A 25,191-nucleotide genomic window follows, 5' to 3' on the forward strand; every position below is an offset into this window, starting at 1 on the left:
TCAAAAATCTGTCCACCTTGTTTTTAGAGAGAAAGCACATGTAATTTCATAGGTTCTCTCCAACAAATACTGGAATATTGGCCAAACAGACCCTGTCAGATTAAATAAAAGGAAACACAGTACCTGCCTCCTTCAATATACCGGTAAAAGATACTAACAACACAGTGTTTTAGAGTCTCACCACAATCTGTGGAATTCAAACAGCTACGGAAAGCAGTGAGACTACTCCAAGTTTATAGGATCCCGGAGACTGTGGATGGACACATATGCTACTAAATTACCACCTAAAGGGAACCACAACTTGTGCTCCTCCAACAGTCTCATCTCTGTTTGTCCCAACACGTCAGATGCCATTTAATTCTGACCCTCTCCCACAGACTCCATCTGTTTGCTAACCCTCTGCTGCAAGACCTGTCTATTCCCTGGTTGCACTCCCTTGACCTCAGGCTATATCCAGTGAAAGACAATATGCACATCATCTGGTAAAATATATTAAAATAAATTACAATGAATAAAATGTGTTAAAATAAAATTTATTAAAAGAATGAGAACAAATAAAATGAATTAAAATGAATTAACTAATTAAATATTAAAGTAAATATATTAAAACATCACGATGAAATAAAATCCTGGAATTTATCTTTGAAAAATAAGTGTATGAGAAGAAATTTCATTCAGTAAGAATTTATCTCTAAATTACAAGCCCAAGTCAATGAGACACATTCACTGAAAAAATTTAGGAAGCACACCCAGCAAGAAAAAAAAAAAAAAAAAAAAAAAGAAATCCACTGCCTTCCTGTTTGAAATATGGAAGATTACAAGGGCAGTTTATATGACTAAAAAGGTGGCTTCTAACCAATTACTACTTCTGGACATTAAAGGATTGTAATAGGTAATAAACAATAAGAGAAAAACATTAAACAGAAACAGGAGACAACGAATAAGAATAAATATCATACTTTATAAACCTACCTAAAATCAATATCCAATAAAAGGCTTTTAACGTTAGACTTCTTTTCACCTGATGCTTTCAACCTGATCAGCTCATGCAACCTAAAACAATTAATGAAAGCAAACTTAATAAGGAATTACAAATGCCACAGATAATAAGCAAATAAACCAAAACAACCCCGGGCGCCTGGGTGGCTCAGTTGGTTAAGCGACTGCCTTCGGCTCAGGTCATGATCCTGGAGTCCTGGGATCGAGTCCCACATCGGGCTCCCCGCTCAGCGGGGAGTCTGCTTCTCCCTCTGACCCTCTTCCCTCTCGTGCTCTCTGGCTCTCATTCTCTCTCAAATAAATAAATAAAATCTTAAAAAAAACCCAAAAAACAAAAAAACAACCCCATCAATGTTCTCCTGGTATTTCTAATATTTCAATGAAACACTGAAAAGAATTTGGCAGATATAACCAAGGTTTCAGTTTTTTAAATATTTTTTTAAAAGGTAGAACTTGCTTGAAAAGGAGAAGTCTAAAATTATAAGCAATTAAAAAATCAAATCAGAAGGAATCTCCTATCATATATCAGAAATCTATAAAGATTTCTCTCAAATGTAATATAGATTACAAACTCCTCAAGAGAGGGACGGTGCTTTATACTTCTCTTGTATATTTAAAACTGCAACGCTATGTCCCAGAACATAGTAAATAACTACTTGATAATTTTTTCTTACAGTTTAAATACTGGGCATAGAAGTTTTTTAAAAAATCATATAACATACCTTGGTGTTCCAACACACAGTACTCTTGTGAATCCAAGGGTAGAAAGTAGGTCTACCAAGAACTGACAGCTCCGATCAGCAAACAAATACTGGGCATTTGTCTTCTTGTTTTCCAATGGATAAAGAAGCTGACTGGGCCTTTTCAACTGGGTGATAGAAATATCGCCTACTACTCGATGCTCCTGATGCTTCTCCCAATCGTCTGGCAACAGCAGTTGCTGACATCGTTGACAAAACTTTCTCTGAGACAGGGACAACGCAATAAACTTCGAGTACCTTCAAGACATAATTAAACACAAAGTAATATATTTTAAGTTTGTGGTTTTAAAGACAATTTGTTTGCTATTTTTAGTATGCACAAAGTACTATTACTTCCTTAAGAGTACCATGTAAAAAAGCCAAGGTAAAAAAAAAAATCTGTGGAATGTTGGCTAGAATTTATGTCCGGCTGCATACCTACAAAGTAGAAAAGAATCAGCAATTTTATAAGAACTGAGATGCTCCAATTCAGTCACTGAATGAGGATCAATATCCATTTAAAATGTGAACATAATATATTACTTAAACAACTTAGTAGTAATGGAGACTACTATCACGTTTAAATTTATTGACAAATCCATGTGTTCTAACTTTGAAGTGTTAAATAGTCTGGCTCAATGTGACAGTCATTTTCAAATGAGAAATTAAGGTCATTCTTCAATTTTTTATGGCATACTTAGCAAGAAATTACCTCCTAAAAGAAAAACTGTTCCTACAAAGTTTCTCTATTCTTAGCAGCACTGAGGAAAGCAGTTCTGAAAAAGCTCATCCCCAAAAAAGCAAGACAATATCCAAAGCCTTAAAAAAAAACCATACTGAGCCCATTTGATCTCTTTCAAGTCATCCTCCTATCTGATTTCAAAGTTACCACTTTGGTTTTTTTTTCTCCTTTCATTTTATTAGAGATAATTAGAGAGAGAAAATAATCATGGTACGTTATTTTAAAACTGCTGATATTGTATATGCTGTACCAGATATGAAATCAGAGTAAGAAAACCAAAGAAAAACAAACAACAATATTGAGGCCTACAGCAGGTCGGCAATGTCTAAATCTAAGCATGTCAAATAGTGCACTAAAGGATTCTTAACAGTTTAAGAAGAGTCACAGAGTTTCAACTGAACTAACCTCTAGAACTGCACTGTAAAAACTGTGAACTTCACATAGAATCAAAGTGGGTTTTAAAACTTTTTATATCTAAGCACAGCTTCACTTCAAAGCACCCAAGGCAGTGACAAATCGATATTCTGAATGGCTACAGCAAGAAATAAGCTTATCGTGCCAGTAATTTAAATGTTTCTATTTCCATGATAACTGTGCTTCTGACAGCTTTATCTATGGCTGGGAAGAAAAGGGAAAGCGGTATCAGGGGAAATTTTATAGTAATTCAAAGTAAGAATGTCAGTAGAGAAAAGGGCCTAAGACATTTCATGTCTTAGGAGACATGAAATGCAGTAGAAAGAACCAGGACATTCTCCAGCAACAGAAACACTGAATTTACCTTTCGTTATTAAATGCTAAGGGTCGAAGACCTCCATATCCAGCCATGATAGAGTCACAGAGACTAGATTTACCATCATGGCCCTCAAAAATTTTTTTAAACAGACAAAGTAACATAATGGACAACCAGAAGCCCAACAGTGAATGAGAGAAGGGACCAGATGAGGGAGTCTACACCTGCCCAGTTTACTGCCTGTGGAGAGCCAGTTACCAGGGCTCGGAGAACCCAAACACAGCTCAACGATCTGATGAGGCAGAGCTGAGAAATGGTGGAGGCAAGGGCGGCTAGAATTCACAGGGCCGAGTACTGGAGAATACATACATGCGGCCCACAGGCCTTTCTGGACAGGACACTGAGAAAGAGCTGCATGGTTTGCCACGATTCCCCTCATGTCGGTCGCTGACGACTGAGCAGCATGTGCATGTGAAGAAAGAACCCAGAGCGAGGGAGAGAAGCACTGGAAAGGAGCAGGGAGGACAATCGCCAGACACCCAACAGGATACAGAATGGTTGTTCACCAAAGTGCCCGAGTGAGAAGCCTCAGAAAGCACAAGCATCAGGTACGGTGCTGAAGAGGGTAACTAACTCGGGGGTGGGGTGGGGGGGGCAATTAGCTCTACCCCTCAAGGTGCTCTAGTCTTGCCAAAAAGCCTAAAGGTGAGCCTTCAAAAGCAAGGAACAACAAACCTTTTCTGTACAGGATCAGCTCAATATTTATTACCAGGCCATCTGGTTTCTCTGTTACACCTACTCTGTGATTGTAGCACAAAAGGAACTACAAACCCAACGTAAATGAACAGGTATGACTAGAGTTGGCCTGCGCCCTGTAGTGTGCCAAATCCTGCTCAAGAGTATCAAACTATAGCCAAGTAACAACTGTGTTCCAGAACAAAGCTCAAAAATATGTAAAGGAATAAAAACTACACAGGATACAAGAAGGTAAAATGGACACTGGGCCAGCACTGAATCAAGTAGTACCACGGATATAAGAAACGGGAAAACATGACCCATGACTAGGGGCAAAATAAAAACCAACAAAACCAATCAGTTCATACTGAGTCAGAAATGACAGAGATGCTACCTATAATCAGTAGACAGAGACATCAGGACAATTTACTGTAACTATACTCCACACGTTCAAGCAGTAGAAAAAAGCATGAGCCTGTTAAGTAAAAACATAGAAAATATTAAAAAGACCCAAATTGAACTTTAAAGATATTTTCTAATTGTCTGAGCTGAAAAATACCCTAGATGGGATTAACAGCAATTTAGACATCACAGAAAAAAGAACAGTGTATATGAAGGCACAGCCTTAGAAATTATCCAAAATGAAACACCAAGGGACCAAAATACATGAAAATGGACCCCCAAGGGAGGTGGGCAGAAAAAATTTTGAAAAAATTATGGCTGAAATTTTCCAAAAATTACATCAAAAGATTCAAGACACTCAGAGAACCTCAAGTACAAGAAACACAAAGAAAACTATAAGATGCATCATAATAAAATTATTCAAAATCAGTGAAAAAGAGAAAATCTTAAAATCAGAAGAAAAAAGACATGTACAGAAGAACAAAGATTAAGAATAATATCAGATTTCTCACTGGAAACAATGCCAAAAAGAAGACAGTGAGGCAATACCAATTCTACACGAATTCTTCCGGGAGACTGAAGAGGAAAGTACAGTTCCCAATTCCTTTCATTAGGCCAGCATGACCTCAATGCCAAACAAGAACAAAAGAAAAGTTATCAGAAAACCAAAGAACAATAAACCTCATAAACATAAACTCAAAAATTAACGGAATTTGAGCAAGTCAAAGCCACAGTATATAAAGAAGGTAACAGAGCATGACTAAGTACAGGTTAGCCCAGGAATGCCAGGCTGCTTCAATGTTTGCATTTGATCAATGCAATTCACCATATTAACAATCTTAAAAATATATATATATCATTAAATGCAGAAAAAAAGCACTTTCTCATCTACGAGAAAGATTCTCAGAAAACTAGGAACAGAAGAGAACTTCCACCACCTGATAAAAGGCATCTGAGAAAAACCTATAGCTTAACACCATATTGGTAAAAGACTGAACACATTCCTCCCAAGACTGGGACACAAGCAAAGATGTCTACTTTTACCATTTCTATTCAACACTGACTGGGATTCCAAGCACTCTGATGAGACAAGAAAAAGAAATAAAAGGCACAGACTGGAAAGGAAACATAAAAATTTTATTCACAGATAACATGATCATATATGTAGAAAGTCCTGAGGAAATATTTTTTAAAAAGTTGATGGGGCACCTGGGTGGCTCAGTCATTAAGTGTCTGCCTTCATTTCAGGTCATGATCCCAAGGTTCTGGGATCGAACCCCGCATCGGGCTCCCTGCTCAGCAGGAAGCTTGCTTCTCCTTTTTCCACTCCCCCTGCTTGTGTTCCCTCTCTCGCTATGTCTCTCTGTCAAATAAATAAATAAATAAATAAATAAAGTTGCTACAACTAGTAAGTAAACTCATCAAGATTACAGGATAGAAGATTAATATACAAAATCAATTGTACTGCTTATAGACTGGCTAATGTGCACATGATCAATCTCAAAAATCACACAAAGTGAATAACCAGACATCATCTATGTAATACAAAAGGAAATATACCCCATTACTTACAAAAGAGTATTGCCCCCTAAAACTGAACTTGAGTCTGATAATAGCACTACAAGAAATACAGGGATAGAATGAAAGTTAAACATTACAGCATGCAATCAACAAATCCAGAATGTGAGGAATTCTATAGGACAAATTACTCTGTTTCTTCAACAAATGATTAAAGATATCAACAATTACAACGCATAAACCCTGTCTGGATCCTGATTTGTAAAACCAATTATAAAATGGCATTTACAGGCTAATCCGAGAAATGTGAATACTAACTTCATGTTATGTAACATTAAAGAATTGTTCATTTTTTTAGGTATTTTAACAGTATTGTGATTATGTTTTTTTCAAAGGCCTTATTTCTTGAGATACATAGAAACGTATTTATGGGTAAAATTATATAATATCTACACTGAAGGTCAGAGTAGAAGGTACAAGTGAAATAAAATTAGCCACATACTGATGACTGATGAAGCTGTGTGTGGGTGTGGGAGATTCTTCATACCATTCTCTCTGCTTTTGTATATGCCTGAAATTTTCCATAATAAAAGATCTTTAAAAGTGCTTTAATGAAAAGGCAAGAATTAAACTCAAAGAAAACAAGCAAAGATGACCCCAGAAAATACTAAGCAAGAAATGGGTTGTACTCAGCCCTAAATCACATGCGATTTGGTTTTTCATTCTTTGGCAACAGGAATATAATCTGGGAGATTTCTCAGAACTGAACAACACGAGTTTCCAGTTTGAAAGGATTTATCTAATCCCCAGCAAAATAGGATATAACAGACTCACATCAAGATAGGTTATCATGAAATGTCACACCTGTAGGAATAGTAAGATTCTAAAAAAAAAAAAAAGACAAAGGGATCAAATGGCTCACAGGTCATTTATGAGATCAGGAATGAACTTTCTGAACTTGAACTTCTCAACAACTGTAATGAAGACAAAAGTAAATGGAACATTGCCTTCCAAATCCTGAGGGAAAAATATTTCCAACCTAGAATTCCATCATCTGCCTAGGATCAACCAAGTATCAGCATAGATAAAGGTATCTTCAGAAATGCAGATTTCAAAATTGTTGGGTGGTAAAAATCAGACTTGTACAATACCAAATTTAACTCTAGAACAGTGTTCCTCACAGACTGGCCATGCACCGGTGCTGGCAGTCAACTGTTACCAGTTCCTGATGAGACAAAGACAGATATCAAGAGTATGTTTAGAAATTTTTGTACCAATTAGAGCACTTTTATGTCTGTTCAAACTAATAAAAAAATGTGGGCTTAGTAATATGTCTTCTCTTCTTTTCATTTTCTTTCCTAGTAATTTATTTTCATTATATTTACAGAAGTATCTGATCCCAATGGGTAGAGAATAAAAACAAGAACATAAAACAAGCAAACAAACAAAAGACTGATCCTTTCACAGAGATCATTTAAGAAGTACTGCTCTGGAGGATGTGAAGCAACCCCGCAAATGTCCCAAGGAAAACATGTAATCTGAATAATTTTATAGTTGGATCAGTGCCATTTAAGAATAAAGGAAGTAAACAAATATTTTGGGACTTGGAAGAACGCAGGTTAGGTAACCATATAATTTGGGTCCTTACTGAAGAACCTAACGGACAGGTGGATGCCAGGTAAAGGGGACATTCCAGACTAGAGCATTTCTGAAAGCCCTCGGACAGATTTCTCTAAGAAGATGAAACCAATGGATTATGCTATATCTGAATGTTCTTAAAGGATTTAGACAACTGGCAGAGAGTTTGCAGTTGAAGCAGTGATAAGCACATAAATAAGCCAACAGCAGCTACAATAATAAAAAAAACCAAGACTATCATTAACTCCAAAGAAAACAAAAAGCTGTGTAGAAAAGAAAAAACTTATTTTAAATGATTTATTACACGGTTTACCTCTGAGCAGCACTTATATGGTTATAATAATGCAAACACTAAAACATGAATCTAACCAAAATTGTGATATAACCATATTCAAATGGGGTAGGAAAAAGGTATGGATGGGGGGGTAGGTGGAGGGGAGATGGCAGGAGAGAAAGACAAACGCTCAACTTTCACAGGAAATAGATAATTTCAAAACTTGATAAATCAAGAAGCAGCAGTATGAGCATGTTTTATATTTCAGAGACAGGAAGGTTAAGTTCTAAAATAATTAGCCAAAAGAGCTGACTATAGTTGCTTCTGGGGAAGGGGAAATGCACAGGTGGAGGCAGGGGTGTTGTTCTTTGTAAAGCCTCTATTTGGTTTTTGAGCCATTTGATTCCATTGCCACATATTTTATTTTTTTACTGAAATTTAATTCATGTACCATACAATCTCCCTTTTAAAGTGTACAATTCAGTGGTTTTTAGAATGTTCATGGAGAACGTTCATGGAGTAATCATCACCACAATCTTATTCCAGAACAATCTCATCACCTCAAAAAGAAACCCTGTACCCATCAGCAGTCACTCCCCATTCCCCAACCCCCAGCCTCTAGCAACCATGAATCTACTTTCTGTCTCAACAGATTTGCCTGTTTAGGATATTTCATGTCAACGGAACCATACAATAGCCACATAGGGATTTTGATTTAAAATTTCTGATTAGGAGCGCCTGGGTGGCTCAGTTGTTAAGCATCTGCCTTCGGCTCAGGTCATGATCCCAGGGTCCTGGGATCAAGCCCCACGTCGGGCTCCCTGTTCAGCAAAAAGGCTGCTTCTCCCTCTTCCACTCCCCCTGCTGGCGTTCCCTCTCTTGCTGTCTCTCTCTGTCAAAAAATAAATAAAATCTTTAAAAATAAACAAATAAATACAATTTCTGATTACTTTAAGGCTTTTATTTAAAAAGAAAAAAACAGTAGAGGACGAATTTTAGCCAAATAGGAGATAAATGAAGGAACTACAGCGAAGGGGCCGTCAGTAAGCACCGAATCCATTTAACCACAGAATAAAAACAGAACAATATGAGTATTATAGTTACAGTATAAAATGAAAATAATATAAATCCAAATATAAGAGGTGGGGTAAGTCGCAGAGAAAGTGGGAGATCATGTAAGTATACTGATTTTCTCATGTGTTAAGAGTCAGAGGCCAAATGATAACATTTAAAACTGAAAAATCAAGTAAAAGCTGTAAGCAATATTGAAAGGCATAAAGGTTATCCCTAAAAAGAAATAATCAACCAAAACTGGATGGTGACTGTAGAGAAAGAGATGAGAAGATGAAATATACAAGTTCATCATTTCTCATTTTTAGATGTATGAAGACAATCTAAAAAAAAAAAACAGAAGGATTAAATATAGCATAAAAAGCTACAAAGGCAACCATAAGAACAAAAAAATAGAAGAAATACACATTAAAAAAAGAGAACATATGCCACATAGTGAAAGAGAGCAGAGAAGAAAACCAGAAAGCATAAAATAATACAGCAAAACCAAGATCAAGCATGCCTGTTATATCCACTCTGCAAATGAGCTAAATCTACCCACGAAAAGAAAGCCCATCAGACTGGATCACAGAGCAAGATCCAGCCATCCCATTTCATCGCTGCTTCTTCTTTTTTTTTTTTTTTTAAGATTTTTTATTTATTTATTTGCTAGAGAGAGAGAGCATGGGCAAGAGAGAGTGAGCAAGAGTACAAGCAGGGGGAGCTGCAGGCAGAGGGAGAAGCAGGATCTCTGCTGAGCAAGGAGCCCGATGCGGGACTCAATCCCAGGGCCCTGAGATCATGACCTGAGCCAAAGGCAGCCTCTTAACCAACTGAGCCACCCAGGTGTCCCTCCATTTCATCGCTTCTAAGACGCATATGCTTTCACATTTTAGCATCTATGACACTGAGATATGGTATGTAATGCCATCAGCCAGACAGAGGTCATGACGTAGCTGGGATGGTCCCCCCACGTGCAAACCTGTCCCAGCCCTTCATGCTGTCATCTCCTCAACTCAGCACGGTGCACTGCTGGAACTACACGCGAGGGTCACTGCCATCACCTACAATTTCAGTCCCCAAAACGCAAAAGTATTATACACGTAGTCGGGAACTAAAACGGAGCAACAGAGCGTACGTTTCATATTAGGGAAGCAAATACTCATTCTTGAAAGAATGACAACAACAATCAAGGGCCTTAAAGGAAAAAAGAGAAGGAAGATCCCCATAGGTAAAGCTGTGTCAGGTTCTGTTACTTAAACACAATCAGAAGGACTGCCTATCTCTCACCAAGTGATGCCCACTGAGGGCAGGAGAAGCTGCCAAATCACCAGGAAGAGATGAAAGACGGTTTGAAACCATGAAGGACCGGGGTACAATTCGCTCATACACAGGACTCTCTGACGGTGCTTAGGACACCAAGTTTAATTACTTTGAAACAAAGGAAAAGAAGAATACTGTTAAATGAACCTCCACTTATATATCTTTGTGCCTTGTCAAAACCGTTTCTCAGAAAGTTTTTCTGCTAGTTTATTAACCTTTTCTTGACAAAAGATAAAGGGAGATCTCTGGCATACTTCTTTCTATTCAAAAGCACATCATAATCATTCAAGTATACTGCTTTAAATTTAACATTCAGAAACAAGGTTTTTTAGAAGTATGGTAGGAAGAACATGAGAGCGCGTAAGGGCTGAGGCTTACTCAGCGCTCTCTTCTCATTGTACTTTCTACACATACCCGGCAGGCAGAAGAAATTCATTCCACTGCATGGCTCAGCATGATTCACAATTTGCAGGCTAGCATTTTGAAATGTCATTTTTATTGATCTCTGTTTGATGTTCCATTTGCCTTTCCTGGAGTAGACGAATTATGTTTATGGCATTTCCCTAATAGCAGACCTTGAAAATCTGAGTTTAAATGAGCTCTGAAAAAACATAACCAAATGAAATATCAACTAAACAAAACTATATGGATGCACATAAATTAATGCTTATTTTAGCATTAAAATATATCTTCTCTAAGACTTCATAGGTCACAATAAGGTGCCAACATACTACATAATAGAATGACATTTCAGGGCGTTAAGAGGCAGCTAAAAACTATCAGGAAGTCAAATCTCAGACACAAGATGTAAATCTGTCAACTGAACACATGAAATATAAAGCATGGTTCAAAGAGTGAGATTAAAAAAAAGAGTATCAAATCCTGTTCTGTAGCGCACCCAGACATCTGCGGAGCACTGCCAGCTCCATAATAAAAATCAAGTAACGCGGGCCAATTTATCTTACTAGCTACCACAGTTCCTTTCTAACAATTTGGAGAAGAAATTATCAATGAAAAGCTATTGTGACTTCAACAGCGACAGATGAAGGTTTGCATTATAGAACAAGAATCATGTTTAAATGCATTTTAATACTTTCAAATGGACTACGGATTTCATAAGATAATTTATGACTGAGTTGTAGAAAGTTAACTTCGAAAACGGTTACAATCTCAAGTAATAGTACATCATCCTTAGGTTCATTTACACACAATGATGAACGGCTAGTCTCAATTTTCTCATCTAAGAGAAGTTAATAACATAGAGTAAGTTAGTAAACTTTTGATTTTAAAAAGCTGCAAGTTTAAATTTTTAGAGGAAAGCCTGCTTTCAAATGTCTTACTCCACAGAAGGCCCCTATACAAGCATGACAGCATCAATCCCAAAGTGAGGCAGCGAAATCAATGATACATTTCAAAAAGCTTCAACCTCTCCCCACCCTTCAAAACCTGTTCAAGTCCTTAAACTGTATTGATCGGCGATGGCATGAGGTAGCTGCGTCATTGCTGACTTTCCAGAGCACTCAGTTTTTCCTATCAATATTTTCTACATTTAGCACACTCTTCTTAGCATTGCATTATCTTTGCATATCTCAACTCCACTACCAGCATTTTAAGTTCTTTTTGAGCCCTCAATAAAGAATGAATACATGGATGGAAGGAAAGAAGGAAGGAAGCAAGTAAGCAAGCAAGCTTGGGCAACAAAATCCAAGGTTATGGGTTACAGATGATTTAAAATGTTGAGAATTATTTTATTAAGACCTGCTCTCAAGAATCAGCACTAGATTACAGATGAAAGTATGACCTCCAAGAAATGACCTTTTGAAAATTCTTTAATACTTCACATTTTAGCCAGTGTTTTTATTTTCTAATTAACATGAAATATGAATTTCCAAAATTATTATCAAAAAACACACCCTGGCAGTACAAAGATAGAACAGTGGTTTAGCTCCAGACTAAAATTTTATTACACAAGGAAACAAGATCACCTAGATTTTCTTATAGAGTTTAACTGAATTACCAATATCCTTGGTAACATAACATAAAAAAAGGCTTATCAGATAAAATCCATAAGGCAAAGTACAAGAGACTATGTATACATTATGGCTACGATCTTGTAAAACAAACTTTGGCACAGGTAAAAAAAAAAAAAAAGGCCAGGAGAAAATACTACAAAATGAACAAGATGATGGGTTCAAAGGGAGAAACAATGGGTGATGTTTTTCTACTTTCTACTTTGTGCAACTTTGATATTCTATTTTATGTCATTATGATAATCTCATTTATCTCTATATAACTCACGTTTTATCTTCTTAAATCTCCTTAAATCATTACACATATGTTAATTACGATCTGCTTTTATGTTTAAAAACAACATTTTAAAATCAGAGGCATAAGTCGGAGTCACTGCTAAGTCATTCTAATAGTGAGAGCTTAATGAAGTCACTCAACTTCACCAGGTCTTAATTTTCCCATCTAAGTGAACCACCTTAGCAAGATTACATAATTCTCCTGTCAAACACAGCACACTAGCCAGCTCACAGTAGTGCTCAATTTACATTAAGTCCCTTGTAAATATTTTTTGTTGTTGATTGAATTTCCATGTAGTAAGTAGTTATCACTGATTAAGTACTTTGGTTAGGAGTGATCAAGTTATCTTAAGAAACAGCCTCCTCCATCAAAAGACTTCATAATGTAACAAGTTCAAGAAAGGTATTTTTAAGAGAGCCCAGTTCTCCTTTCCACTTAACATAGATAAGACCCCAGAATCCTTCTGAACATAGCAGCCCAGGTAACTAAAGGAGTTGCCTTGAGAGTAAAAACCTATTTGTTACCAGCAACCCAGACCAGGGCCTTCTTAAGGAGCTTCTCCCAGCATTTACGAACAAGGCCTACGACACAGGAGAAGGTGGCTTTTCACAGGTCTCCAAAGAATTAAATCTAGGATTCAATTCCAGTCACCCAATAAAGCATTTCAACAATGAAGCTTTTTTAAAAAGAGATGTTCACAACTTCCAAAAATGTTTTAGTTCTTTTAGTATTTCAAAAAAGAAACATGGTAAATCTTCCTAACAGTGGATATGACAATGGATTCCTAGCTATATCATCAAAAGCAAAGAAAACAAAAGCAAAAATCTGATAAATTGGACTTCATCAAATTTAAAAACTCTGGTGCATCAAAGGACATCATCAAGAAAGTGAAAAGGCAATCTACAGAATAGGAGAGTTTGTACAAATCACGTATCTGTTAAGGGCATAACATCCCTTAACATATAAAGAAGTCCCACTATTCATCAACAAAAATTACAATCCTATTAAAAATGAACAAAGGGGGACGCCTGGGTGGCTCAGTCAGTTAAACGTCTGCCTTTGGCTCGGGTCGTGATCCCAGGGTCCTGGGATCCAGTCCTGCTTCTCCCTCTGCCTGCTGCTCCCCCTGCTTGTGCTCTCTCACTCTCTATCTCAAATAATGTAAAATCTTAAAAAAAAAAAAAAATGAACAAAGGACTTGAATAGACATTTCTCCAAAGAAGATACATAAATGGCCAATAAGCACATGAAGATAATCAACATCATTACTCATTAGAGACCCAAAATTCAACACCACAATGACACAACACTTCACAACTACTAAGATAACCAAAAAAACAGAAAATAATAAGTGTTGACAAGGATGTGGAAAAAGTGGAACCCTCGTACACTGCTGGTGGGAAATGTAAAATGGTGCAGCCACTGTGGAAAAGAGTTTGGTGGTTCCCCGAAAAACTACACACAGAATTATGATATGATCCAGTAATTCCACTCCTAGGTATATACACAAAAGAAATGAAAACAGAGACTCAAACAGATATTTGTATGCCAATGTTCACTGGAGCATTATTCACAACAACCAAAAGAGGAAAACAACCCAAGTGTTCACTGATAGATGAACAGATCAACAAGATGGGTGTGTGTGTATAATGGAATATTATTCAGCCATAAGACGAAGGAGGTTCTGACACATACTACAACATGGATGAACCCTGAAAACATGGTAAGTAAAATAAGCCAGGCATAAAAGGACGAATATATGATTCCACTTACATGAGGTAGCTAGAATAGTCAAATCCATAGAGTATAATAGAGGTTACCAGGATTTGGGAAGAATTGGAATGGGGAGTCACTGCTTAATAGTAACAGAGTTTCTCTTTGGGGTGATGAAAAGGTTTTGGAAATAGGTAATGGTAGAAATTGCACAACACTGTGGATATAATTAACGCCACTGAACTGTATACTTAATATTAAAATGGCAAATTTTATGTTACATATATTTTATCACAATAAATTATTTTATTTTATTATTTTTTTAAATAAATTTTTTTAAATGAAAGTAAGTGCAAAGGCACAGGGAAAAACAAAACAAAACAAAAATAATAAATAAAAATGACAACACATCAGCACCTTTCCACACACTGCGTTCGGGATAGAGGAGGCTGACATTTTCGGTTATGAGCTTCTCGGGCAGCAAGTCTAGCTCCTGACAACTGAAAAGGAATAAAAGCACCATTTAATAAACTATCAAACTTGCTATCATCCTAGAAAAACTGGTATCACATTCTGACATCAAGAAGCCAATTAAAGCAGCTCAATGTTGTAAACAAGCATCTGTTTCAGGGGAAAACAAAAACAAAACACATTAAACTGGGAAAGTTCTAGAGTAGTATGAAGCAATACCTAACATATTAAAGCACTGAGAGATTATCTTACACATGGTGATTTTAACAGGTGTGCAGAAGAGTTGTAAACAAGACGGTTTTCTAATAAACCTAACAAAGCTGAAATTTTTCAAGACAAAACTTTCAGAAACTTGAACTGGAGCTGAGTCCTAGAGGATACCAAGCTCATAACTATATCTCTAAGTGCCTTCTTCGGTTATACAGTAGCTGTAATGGATGCTCAATGCAAATGTTTAAAAAAAAATGTTTTTCTGGGGCGCCTGGGTGGCTCAGTTGGAGCCTTAACTCGCTCAGTTAAGCGACTGCCTTCGGCTCGGGTCATGATCCTGGAGTCCCGGGATCGAGTCCCACATCGGGCTCCCTGCTCGGCAGGGAGTCTGCTTCTCCCTCTGACACTCTTCCCTCTCGTGCTCTCTATCTCTCATTCTCTCTCTCTCGAATGAATAAATAAAACCTTTAAAAAAAAATGTTTTTCTAAAATACTGCCTGGAATGATCACAACCTAAACTCTTTAGGGAGAAATTTGTATTTGCAAATAAAAGATCAGCCACCCAGTATTGACACCTCAGAGTCTTAAAAGGGAACGGTCTTTGAGACAGTCGTTTACAACATCAGCACTCAGAGTAAGTTTAGAGTAAGTATAAACTCCAGTCTGTCGAATCAAAAAGCACAGTATCTTCATCTATCTGAAGAGATTTACCTCACTTAACGCTCAAGTTGCATGTTTTTATTGGTTTAGACATTCTCAAATTGTCACATACATCAAAAATTTTTTAAAATGTCTAAAAAGTTGATATACCTTTTCATCTTCCCACTGAAAAAAATTACAGTCTTTTCTATCTCTACAGGCTGAGCAGGCATAAAATCTCCGTGTTTCTTCTTTCCCTTGGTTCACCTTTACAAACAGAAGAGTAGGTCCTAGTTCCAGAATGGGGAAAAAAACATGTCAAACAATAGTCATCTACATCGAGTTCCTAGTTTTCACTGCCCTTAAAATTTGATTTGGTTTTATGCACAATTTGTCATAATTAAGCCCACTGTTTACTTTTTTCCCCCCTATCACATTTAGGCACTGATTACTTGAGGCATAACTCTTGAAAACTAGTCTCTGCAGAAAGAAAATGCCATTGTCAGTTGCTGTCTACACGGTGAATGATCTGGGTCCTGAGACGAAAAATATGGAAGGGATCCAGAGAACGGAGCACTTTGCCACCTCCACCCAGTTATCCTTTCAGTGAAAATCTGAGCTTTTGGAGTCGGATGTGGGCACATCCTCTCTCCACAAATTAGAGAAAAACTGGGTCTGGTTTCTGAGCAATAATTCATGCTATCCTTCCTCCTAACTTTTTAAAATAAAAAGACAGCAAAACAACCAATGAAATCCCCAAGTACTTGGCAATGGATTTACTAACATGCATCCCCTTTGCCTAGACTCTGCCTCTTCCCTTGAGAGGGGAAAAAAAAAAAAAAAAAAATGTAACAGCCACGGAGCAAAAACCACCACAGTGAAGACTTTCTATGACAGTTTCTTAAGTAAACTGAAAACACTACGTCCCCAGGAAAGGGCGTTTTTTGGCATCACACATGGTGAAACCGAGGAAGATACAAATCTGGAAGCCCTAAGAAGCCCAAGGCACCTTCAGGCTAACCTCCGCCCTTCGCGCCCGACAGCTCGGCTGAGCCCAGACGCACACCCACCGTGAGGACACAGCGGGGCGGGTGTGGCGGGATCGGAAGGAAATACCGCCTCCACTCCTGAGCTCGCCTGGCGCCCCGCGATCCCCTCCGCCTCCACTGTTGCCAGCCCATCCCTGGGGGCCGCCATCTTCCCGCCACCGTCCCGAAAGCCTCAGTCCATACCGAGGAGGCTGAGAAAGAGTGCCGCCGCGCCGCGCGAGGACTCACAGCGCCCCCGCGCGCCTAGGAGGAACTGAGCCCCGAAAAGCAGTCCCTTCTGCCCTGGCTGCGACTATGGGATCCCTGGCGGGCGGGCAGGGGTAGGGGTTTTGGTAGTAGGGGCCGGGGGTGGGGGTGTTTGCAGGCAATTTACTGGATCTGTGCAATAAGCTCACCTATTTTCTGCTTTACCCTCAGCACCTCAAGTACCTTCCTCTCATAAGAATACAGCCAGAAGATGAGATGACTTTTTGGAGCAAAGATTTGGTAGGGTTTTAAGACCAAAAGGCAGCATCACCACCACCAGCACCTGACAACAGAGATGGCTGCAGCAACCGCGTTTGAGGAAAACATCCTCTTCTTTTTTTTCCCAAAGTCAGAGTCACACTGTTCTCTTCTACCTCTTGGGCCACGCTACCCGTTGCACGTTATAGTTGCATATTCATCAACATTTATACATCAGAGAGAGAGAGAAATAAAACTCCCTCTTTGCATATGACATGATTGTCTCCTTAGAAAATGCTAAGGAATCTGCAAAAAGAATTCCAGCTGAAATTGAGTTCAGCAAGGTTGCAAGGGTAAACAAACATACAAAACTCAATCATACTTCCATGTACTAGGAATGATGCAATGAACACCGAAACTAGAAATAAAACACCACTTACAACTGCTCAGATAAATGAAATACTTAGGTGTAAATCTAACAAAATATGTACAGGACTTGTATGCAGAACACAATAAAATGTTAATGAAAAATTAACAAAATGTTAATGAAAAAAATCAACGATCTAAATAAATGTAGAGACTGTGTTACTACATTAAGAATACTCAACATAGTGAAGATGTCAGTTCTCCGCAGGTTTAGTGCATGTACAAGTTTAATACAATTTCAGGGGTGCCTGTGGCTCAGTTGGTTAAGCTTCTGCCTTCAGCTCAGGTCATGCATGATCCTGGGGTCCTGGAATGGAGCCCCACATTGGGCTCCCTGCTCGGTGGGAAGTCCGCTTCTCCCTCTCCCTCTGTGATCGCTCTTACTCTTGCTCTCTTTCAAATAAATAAAATCTTTAAAAAAAAAATTCTTGTAGGTACAGATTTGTGATCATTGAAAGACTTCTTTACAAAATTTGTAGTTGAGTTCATGAAATCACACCACCAAAAATAGTCACTGAATCTATATTTTCTGAATCTTTCTTAAATAACTCTGATTCTGTGAGGTGACCTATAGAAGCAGGCCAAACCAGTATGGATTTGCAGGCTTTACAGGTAACCTTCCCCAAACAGTAAAAGTACGACAAGGGTTGACCCAAATAAGGCAAATGAAAGAGTACAACTTAGTGTGAAAGAATGTGAAGGTTTCAAAAATGAGGCAGTTCCCTCTTTTCTGGGGCATAATTTTGGTAAGGAAAAAAACCAAACACCACCTCACCTTATATTCAGACATATATGGTAAAAGTCATGTACTCTGAATATCTGCTGAGAGGGGCATAAATAGGAGCTCACAAGAGTAAGTTGGGAATGTTTCTTTTTATTGTCTACTTGTACACGAAAATCCTTGAGCAGAGGATAGCTGAGGGACATCAGCAGGAGGTTCAAAGGAAACCAGTGGCAGAGCTGGAAATGGGTCCCTGAGGCCGGAGCGCAGAGACATACCCTGGGTACACGCCGTCTCACAGAGCAAAATCTCTGAAGCCGCTAAAATGAGCTCGGATTCAGCGACTCCCCCTCTGGAGGATGTGGACAAACCCCTGAGCTTCCCACAGAGACCAGGAAGACTCACTCCTTACTTGGTAAGTGGGGTAGAAGCACTCCCAACTCCAAAGCTACTGCAGAGAAAATGGTTCAAGCCCAAGGAGTATTTGGTAAGTAACAGCTGAGCGACTTCTCTGTATTCTGTAACTGACCCCCAGTTTCCCTTTGGAAATCCAACCCTCCCCAATTTTAGCCCATGTAGTGGGAGAAATACAAAGGGCCAGAGGGGCTGGCTTGGGTTTGGGCAGATGACTGGGGGCCTCTGCTGGAATGGTTGGGAAGAAAACTACAATAGTTACATTTTGTCATCTTAGTGGCATCTGTCATGTTGATTGGTCACGTGTTACACAGGTTCAGCCTTCCCATCTTGGCTGGGCCAGGTGACTGGCTTGTCTAGGGTTGCCTTGGCAGGGGTAATTCATCTCTGCCTGATGTGTCTCTCATCCCCCTCCTGGAACCGGTGGGCCAGCCTGGAAACGTCTTTCTCATGGGAATGGCCAGAGCACAAGAGTCAAGAAAAAGGGGGGCGCCTGGGTGGCTCAGTTGGTTAAGCGACGGCCTTCGGCTCAGGTCATGATCCCAGGGTCCTGGGATCGAGCCCCGCATCGGGCTCCCTGCTTGGCAGGAAGCCTACTTCTCCCTCTCCCACTCCCCCCGCTTGTGTTCCCTCTCTCTCTGTCTCTCTCTCTCTGTCAATTAAATAAATAAAATCTTAAAAAAAAAAAAAAGAGTTAAGAGAAAGGGACAAGCATCAGGAGGCCTAGGCTTGGAGCTCCCCCATCACTTCCGCCATATGCTTTTGGGTCAGGTGAGTCACGTGGCCAAGCGCTGCAAGCCTGGCAAAGGGCGTGGGTCAGAAGGGGGTGAAGAGGTGGAGCCAGTGTACAATCCCTCCCTGAAGCACCTTTCACTGAAGCAACCATGTGGCTGTTGTCTTTATGGTAGTTACGGTTGTTGTGGTTTCCCACCACTTAAGGGGCACTTGCCTTGGCAGAAAGGCCAGAGCAGAACTAGGAAATAAGAATGTGTGAGGATACCATGTGAGCACCTAGATCCAGCCATGCCTGAAATTTTCACTTATATGGGTCATAAATTCCTCTGTCTCCTTAAGCCAGTTTGAGATGGGGCTGGTTCTATCAATCACCACCCAAGAATGCCAACTCTATGGCTCTATGGCTGTAGCCATTATATGGGATGGATGTATCTGTGTATTAATATTCCTCAAGACCCTTTGCCAGTCAAGACCAGCCAACCCTGCTCTCCATTCTCCCTGCCACACCCCCGTCAGTCTGCCTATCCCCCTCTGCAGCTATCTTTTCTGGCCCTTCTCATGGAACCCTGTCTCCCCACCTGCCCTTCTTCTTGCTGCCCCAAAGCAAGTACACAGACCTATTTTATTATTATTATTATTATTATTAAAGTTCTACACCAATTCACGAACCTGATATCAAGAGTCGCATGCTCTACAGACTGAGCCAGCCAGGCACCCCACAGACCTATCTCTTTTTAAAGGGAAAACTGTCGGGAGAGACCATCAAAAACAAAGGAAATCTACAAAGACTTCACCGTGGCTGTCTCTGCTCTCTGGTTATGGATCCTAACTTCCCTGCTCACAGGGTCATTGCTATGGATTGAATTGTGTCCCCCCCCACCCCAAACCCCGCCAAACTCATATGTTGAAACTCTAACCACCAATGTTATGGTGTGAGGTCTTTGAAATATAATTAGGTTTAGATGAAGTCATGAGGGTGAGCCCCCAAAGAGGAGTGATGCCCTTTATAAGAAGAGAATGAGACACCAGAGTTTGCTCGCCCTCCATACCTCTCCCCCTCCCTTTTCTTCCCTCCCTCTCTCTTTCTCTCTCTGGCCCTCTCTCTCTCTCTTTCTCCCCCTGCCCTGTGAGAACACAGGAAGAAGCAGACCACCCACAGGCCAGGAAGCAGGCTCTCAGCAGGGACTGAATCTACCAGCACCTTGATCTTGGGCTTCTCAGCCTCTAGAACTATGAGAAATAACTTTTTGCTGCTTAAGCCACGGGTCTGTGGTGTTGTTGTGGCAACCCCTTGACCAAGAGAGTCATGCATCCCCTTGACTTTCCCTCTCTGCTTTTATTTCTGAGGGAAAATCTCACCAAACCTCTCCCCACCCCTGGAAAGCATGAACTCTGACAACCTGGTTGGGGAAGGACTTGGATCCAAAGGGACTTCATGCGGTTTTCCTCAGATCTTTGAGAAACAGCAAGGACACCAAACACCCTGAAAGTAAGAACACTTGGATAAGCTACTGAGCCTCGCTAGTCATTTCTGATGTGCCGGGCTTGGCCAGCATCCTGGGGCCAGACAGACAGGAGCCCCAGGGGGAAGGGGCCTCAGAGAACAGCAGAGACAAGGAGCCCCTGGGAACCACTCCAGGAGCTCGGAAGGGGATGTACCAACTCGTCTCTTCCTGCCTGCGCTCGCCCCTCTAGCATGAGAGCTGAGAACAAGGGGCAGGAGAGAATGTGCGCTTAATGTGCGTGACAGTGACTGGTCCTGGGAACACAGAGAAATTAAACTTAAGGGGCACCTGGGTGGCTCAGTTGGTTAAGTGTCTGCCTTCAGCTCAAGTCATGATCTCAGGGTCCTGGGAAGAGTCCTGTGTCTGGCTCCCTGCTCAGCGGGGAGCCTGCTTCTCCCTCTCCTTTGGCTGCTCCCCCTGCTTGTGCTCTCTCACTCACCCTCTCTCTCTTAAATAAATAAAATCTGAAAAAAGAAAAGAAATGAAACTTAAAAATAAATAAATCTATGAAAAGCAAAGCTCCATGGGTGGTGGGTTAAGTAGTGTTCCCCCAAAGATTTGTACCCACCCAGAACCTTGGAATGTGACCTTGAAATAGGGTCTTTGCAGATGTAATGGGTTAAGGATAGAGGTGAGATCCTCCTGGATTCCAGTGAGCCCTAAATCTGACAAAAGTGTCCTTTTGAGGAGCAGAAAAGACACAGAGAGACATGCAGAGAAAGCCACATGAAGACAGAGGGAGGCACAGATGGGAGTCCTGCAGCCACCAGCCAGGTGACGCCTGGGGTGGCTAGAATCTAGGAAGAGGCAGGAAAGGATCATCCCCTAGAGCCTTGGGAGGGAGCATGGCACGGCTGACAGCTCTAGAGCTTTGAGAGAATACATTTCTGTTGTTTAAAGCCCCCCAGTTTGTGGCACTTTGTGACGGTAGCCCTAGCAAAGTAATATACCTCGTCGGGTGCCTTAAGTCCTCCTCCCAGAGAGCCCAGCTCTGCCGTTTATCTTCCAAGTGACTTTGGGGAGGTCGCTATCTGAATGTCAGTGCCCTCGCCTGTAAAAATAACCATGACTACCATCAAGGACTGGGCGCATTGGAGGACATGACAAAAAGAACATGGAGCACTCTGTCAACAGCCCAGCGATATGTACACGTTAGTTATTACACTATTGTTTTGTGGCTGTGCTCAAATGTTTGAGGGACCCACTATAAGGAAGAGAATTCCATGTATTCCAGATCCCAGGTGAGATTATAAGAAGGCAGATTTAGGCTAAAAATGAACATGGACTTCCTGCAGGCAGACCCTGGATTGTAGATTCTTTTGCAAGTGGCCTTTGGAAGGAAAAACCCTGTAAAGAAGTGAGGGGAGCTGGAAAGGGCAAGGGTAGTGCTGAGGCAGAGATGTCGTTGCAGCCGGAGTCGATCCTCAGCCTGATGCACAGGGAGCTTTGGTGTATGACCAGCCCCGTGGCACTGCCTGCTTTCAGGCGAGCCCTACTGTACCCCACCATCAGTCAATCCCAACTCCAGACTAAGAAGACGTCCCCTGTAAGACCCTTAAAGGAACTGACTCCACTGGGAGATTTATCTCCTTATTCTTCGCCCCTTTTCCTTCCTTCTGGTGGAATGCAGATGTGATGACTGAAGCTCCAGCAGCCATTTTGGACCTTGAGGTAACCGAGAGACAGAAGGCAAAAAGATAGGAGGAACTGGTCTGACTACAATTCTTTTATGTGAGAATAAACCCTCATTTATTTAAGCTACTTGTGTGTTTTTTTTTTTTTTAAGATTTTATTTAGCCCCGAGCCCCCAAGATTAGGTTGGGTGCTCCTCCTAGGTGCTCCTGCAGCAGCCCAAATGTACCTCAGTGGTTTTAATTATCACTCCACATTAAAATTGTCTGATTGCTGGCTTGTGTTTCCCTCTACACTGTAAGCCCTTTGACAGCAGTGATTGTATATTCTTCGTCTATCCACGGTACTGACACATAACAGACATTTAATACATATTTACCAATTAAATGGCAACTAAAATCAGACTCAGAAGGGACCACTGAGTCTCTTCATCTAGTGATTCCAACAAGGGCCATGCCATCTCCCAGGGAGCATTTTGGAAATGTGCAGAGGTGTTTTTGGTTGTCATGGGTTTGGGGGGGCCCTACTGGAATTTGGAAGGTTAGGGGTTAGGTGTCAAATGATTTGTAACAGTTGGGACAGTCCCATGCCACTAAGAATGAATTATACTAAGTCTTGCACAACCCTTTTTTAGAATCTGGAAAGACATGTATGTAGGCAAATAACATATTTCTACTTATTTGAACCTAGAATCTAACTTTGATTTACACAAACACAAAATATTTTTGTACCATTTTAACATACCTGAATATGCCAGGAATGCAACTGCTGTGCCTATCAAGGGGGAAATTATACTCTGCTTTTGTCCAGATAGAAAAAAAGAATCATTCACCATTGCGGAAAACTCGCATGAACGATAGCCACATGGCTCATGTTATCTGAGTGCCCCCCAAACAATCCCTCTGTACCTGCCTTTATAGCTGTTACAGTTATCATATTATATCTGTCAGCAACTTCTGGGGAACAAGCCAGTCCAAAGCAAAGGGCTAAAAAGAGCAGTCATTCTCCCCCATGCATCTCAGGTTGGCTGGAGGTTGGCTGATCTAGGCTGGGCTCAGCTGGGCGGTTCTGCTTCAGACTCAGTCTGCTGGGCTTGGCTGTGCACTTGGGTCGGGCTCAGGTCTGCCCCAGGTGTCTCACCATGGGCCCAGGCTGCAGGGCCAGCAGATAGCTGGGAGGAGCTCTTCTCATGATCAGAGCAGAGGTACAAGAGGGCAAGTCCCACTGCACAGCACCTTTCAAGCCTTAATCCTGTCTTGTCTGCTATTATGCCACTTGGTCAAAGTAGGCCACATTGGCAAGCCCAAAAATCAAGGGTTGGAAAAATAAAAGTATTCTTCTGCCTTGGAGGTGGAGGGATAGAGTGAATATTTTTGAACAAAAAAAATCGATTCCAGCTTAGGAGTGATCCTACACGAATCTCCTAATTTAGCTCTGATTTTAAAATGTCCTATATAGGGGCACCTGGGTGGCTCAGTCGGTTGGGCGCCTGCTTTCGGCTTGGGCCCTGATTCCAGGGTTCTGGGATTGAGTCACGCATCGGGCTCCCTGCTCAGCAGAGAGCCTGCTTCTTCCACTCACTCTGCCCCTACCCCCGCCCCCACCCTCCACTCATGCTCTCTTTCTCTCACACACTCTGTCTCACATAAATAAAGTCTTAATAAAAATGTCCTGTATAAGTAAAAAATTCAGTTTTTCCTTACTTATCTTAAATCTAAGTGTACTCATTATAAGAAAGCATGTGCATCTAACTACTTTGTCACAGTGTAACAATGAGGTCATGCTAAGCATTTACATATGAAACACATGTTTCCATATGTGTTTAAAATAAGAGTAACTGTCCTCTTATTTTAAAATATTTTACAGGGGTGCCTTGGTGGCTCAGTCGGTTGGGCGTCCAACTCTTGATTTCAGCTCAGGTCTTGATCTCAGGGTCGCGAATTCAAGTCCCATGTTGGGCTCTGCACTGGGTGTGGAGCCTACTTAAAAAAAGAAAAGAACAAAAGAAAAAAATTTTATATATTTTATTTAAAATTAGGCCTTGAGGTAGATCTATTATGTATGAATTTCCATTTTACGGCAATCAAGGGGGTCTACAAAGCGTTCTTTACAGAAAGAGGACAAAGGGAGAAGGTTGGGGCCACAGACGTAATGCAATATCTTCCAGCTGGGCAAGGAGCAGGCAGTACGACTGAGTCACAAAGACCTTCCTGCGAATCCTGCCCCGTCATCCACAAACGAATTATGTAAGTTCAGACAGGCTGTTTAACATCTCCGAGACTTTCTCCGGCATACTATGGGGATAATAATACAAATCTTCTGGCTTGGCGGAAGGATGGAATGAGATCATGTGTGGGCCATTCAGGATCCTGGCAGGAAACAGAGGACATGCTCCAGTGGGGAAGTGGAGGGGTGTTTTATAAGGGGGCTGTTCACCAGCTTGGGGGCTAAGTTCTGTTCAGCTCCCCAGGGACTGTGCATTCTCTTAGGGCTATTAGCAGCAGGTGCCATTCCCACCCCTGGGTCTCCAGGGCCGAGGGGAGACACGGAAGGGGCAGGCCTACAAGAGCCATGACCTTCAGCACAGGACCTCGGTCAACCATGACAAGCCCACAGGGAAGAAGCTGGGGGGTATATACTCCAACCTCAGTCTCCCCCTTCGGACCCCAGAGCTTTCATCTGTCAGTGGTTCCTACTGCCAAAAACCAACAGAGATGAGATGTGGGGGTGCCTGTTGACGGCGTCCGTGGAGGTCAGCCTGCCAGAGCACAGAG

General features: G+C 40.9%; 1 protein-coding gene across 2 annotated transcripts in view; it reads right to left on the reverse strand.

The window, feature by feature from the left end:
* Positions 1–16,690, reverse strand: part of ZCCHC4 (zinc finger CCHC-type containing 4) — a 46,334-nt gene extending 29,644 nt beyond the window's left edge. For both annotated transcript variants that reach the window (XM_028090027.2, XM_028090035.2), the window contains exons 1-5: positions 16,562–16,690; positions 15,663–15,781; positions 14,589–14,671; positions 1,722–1,997; positions 973–1,053 (exon numbers count right to left, since the gene is read on the reverse strand). In XM_028090027.2, coding sequence (XP_027945828.1) covers positions 973–1,053; positions 1,722–1,997; positions 14,589–14,671; positions 15,663–15,781; positions 16,562–16,688 — 686 coding nt within the window. In that variant the 5' untranslated portion in view covers positions 16,689–16,690. The remainder of the gene's footprint in view (positions 1–972; positions 1,054–1,721; positions 1,998–14,588; positions 14,672–15,662; positions 15,782–16,561) is intronic.
* Positions 16,691–25,191: the final 8,501 nt, after the last annotated feature.

The sequence above is a fragment of the Eumetopias jubatus genome, unplaced genomic scaffold (genome assembly GCF_037043125.1).
Source record: "Eumetopias jubatus isolate StellerSeaLion01/CBP00866 unplaced genomic scaffold, mEumJub1_p1.0 scaffold_2, whole genome shotgun sequence".
Taxonomy (NCBI): Eukaryota; Metazoa; Chordata; class Mammalia; order Carnivora; family Otariidae; genus Eumetopias; species Eumetopias jubatus.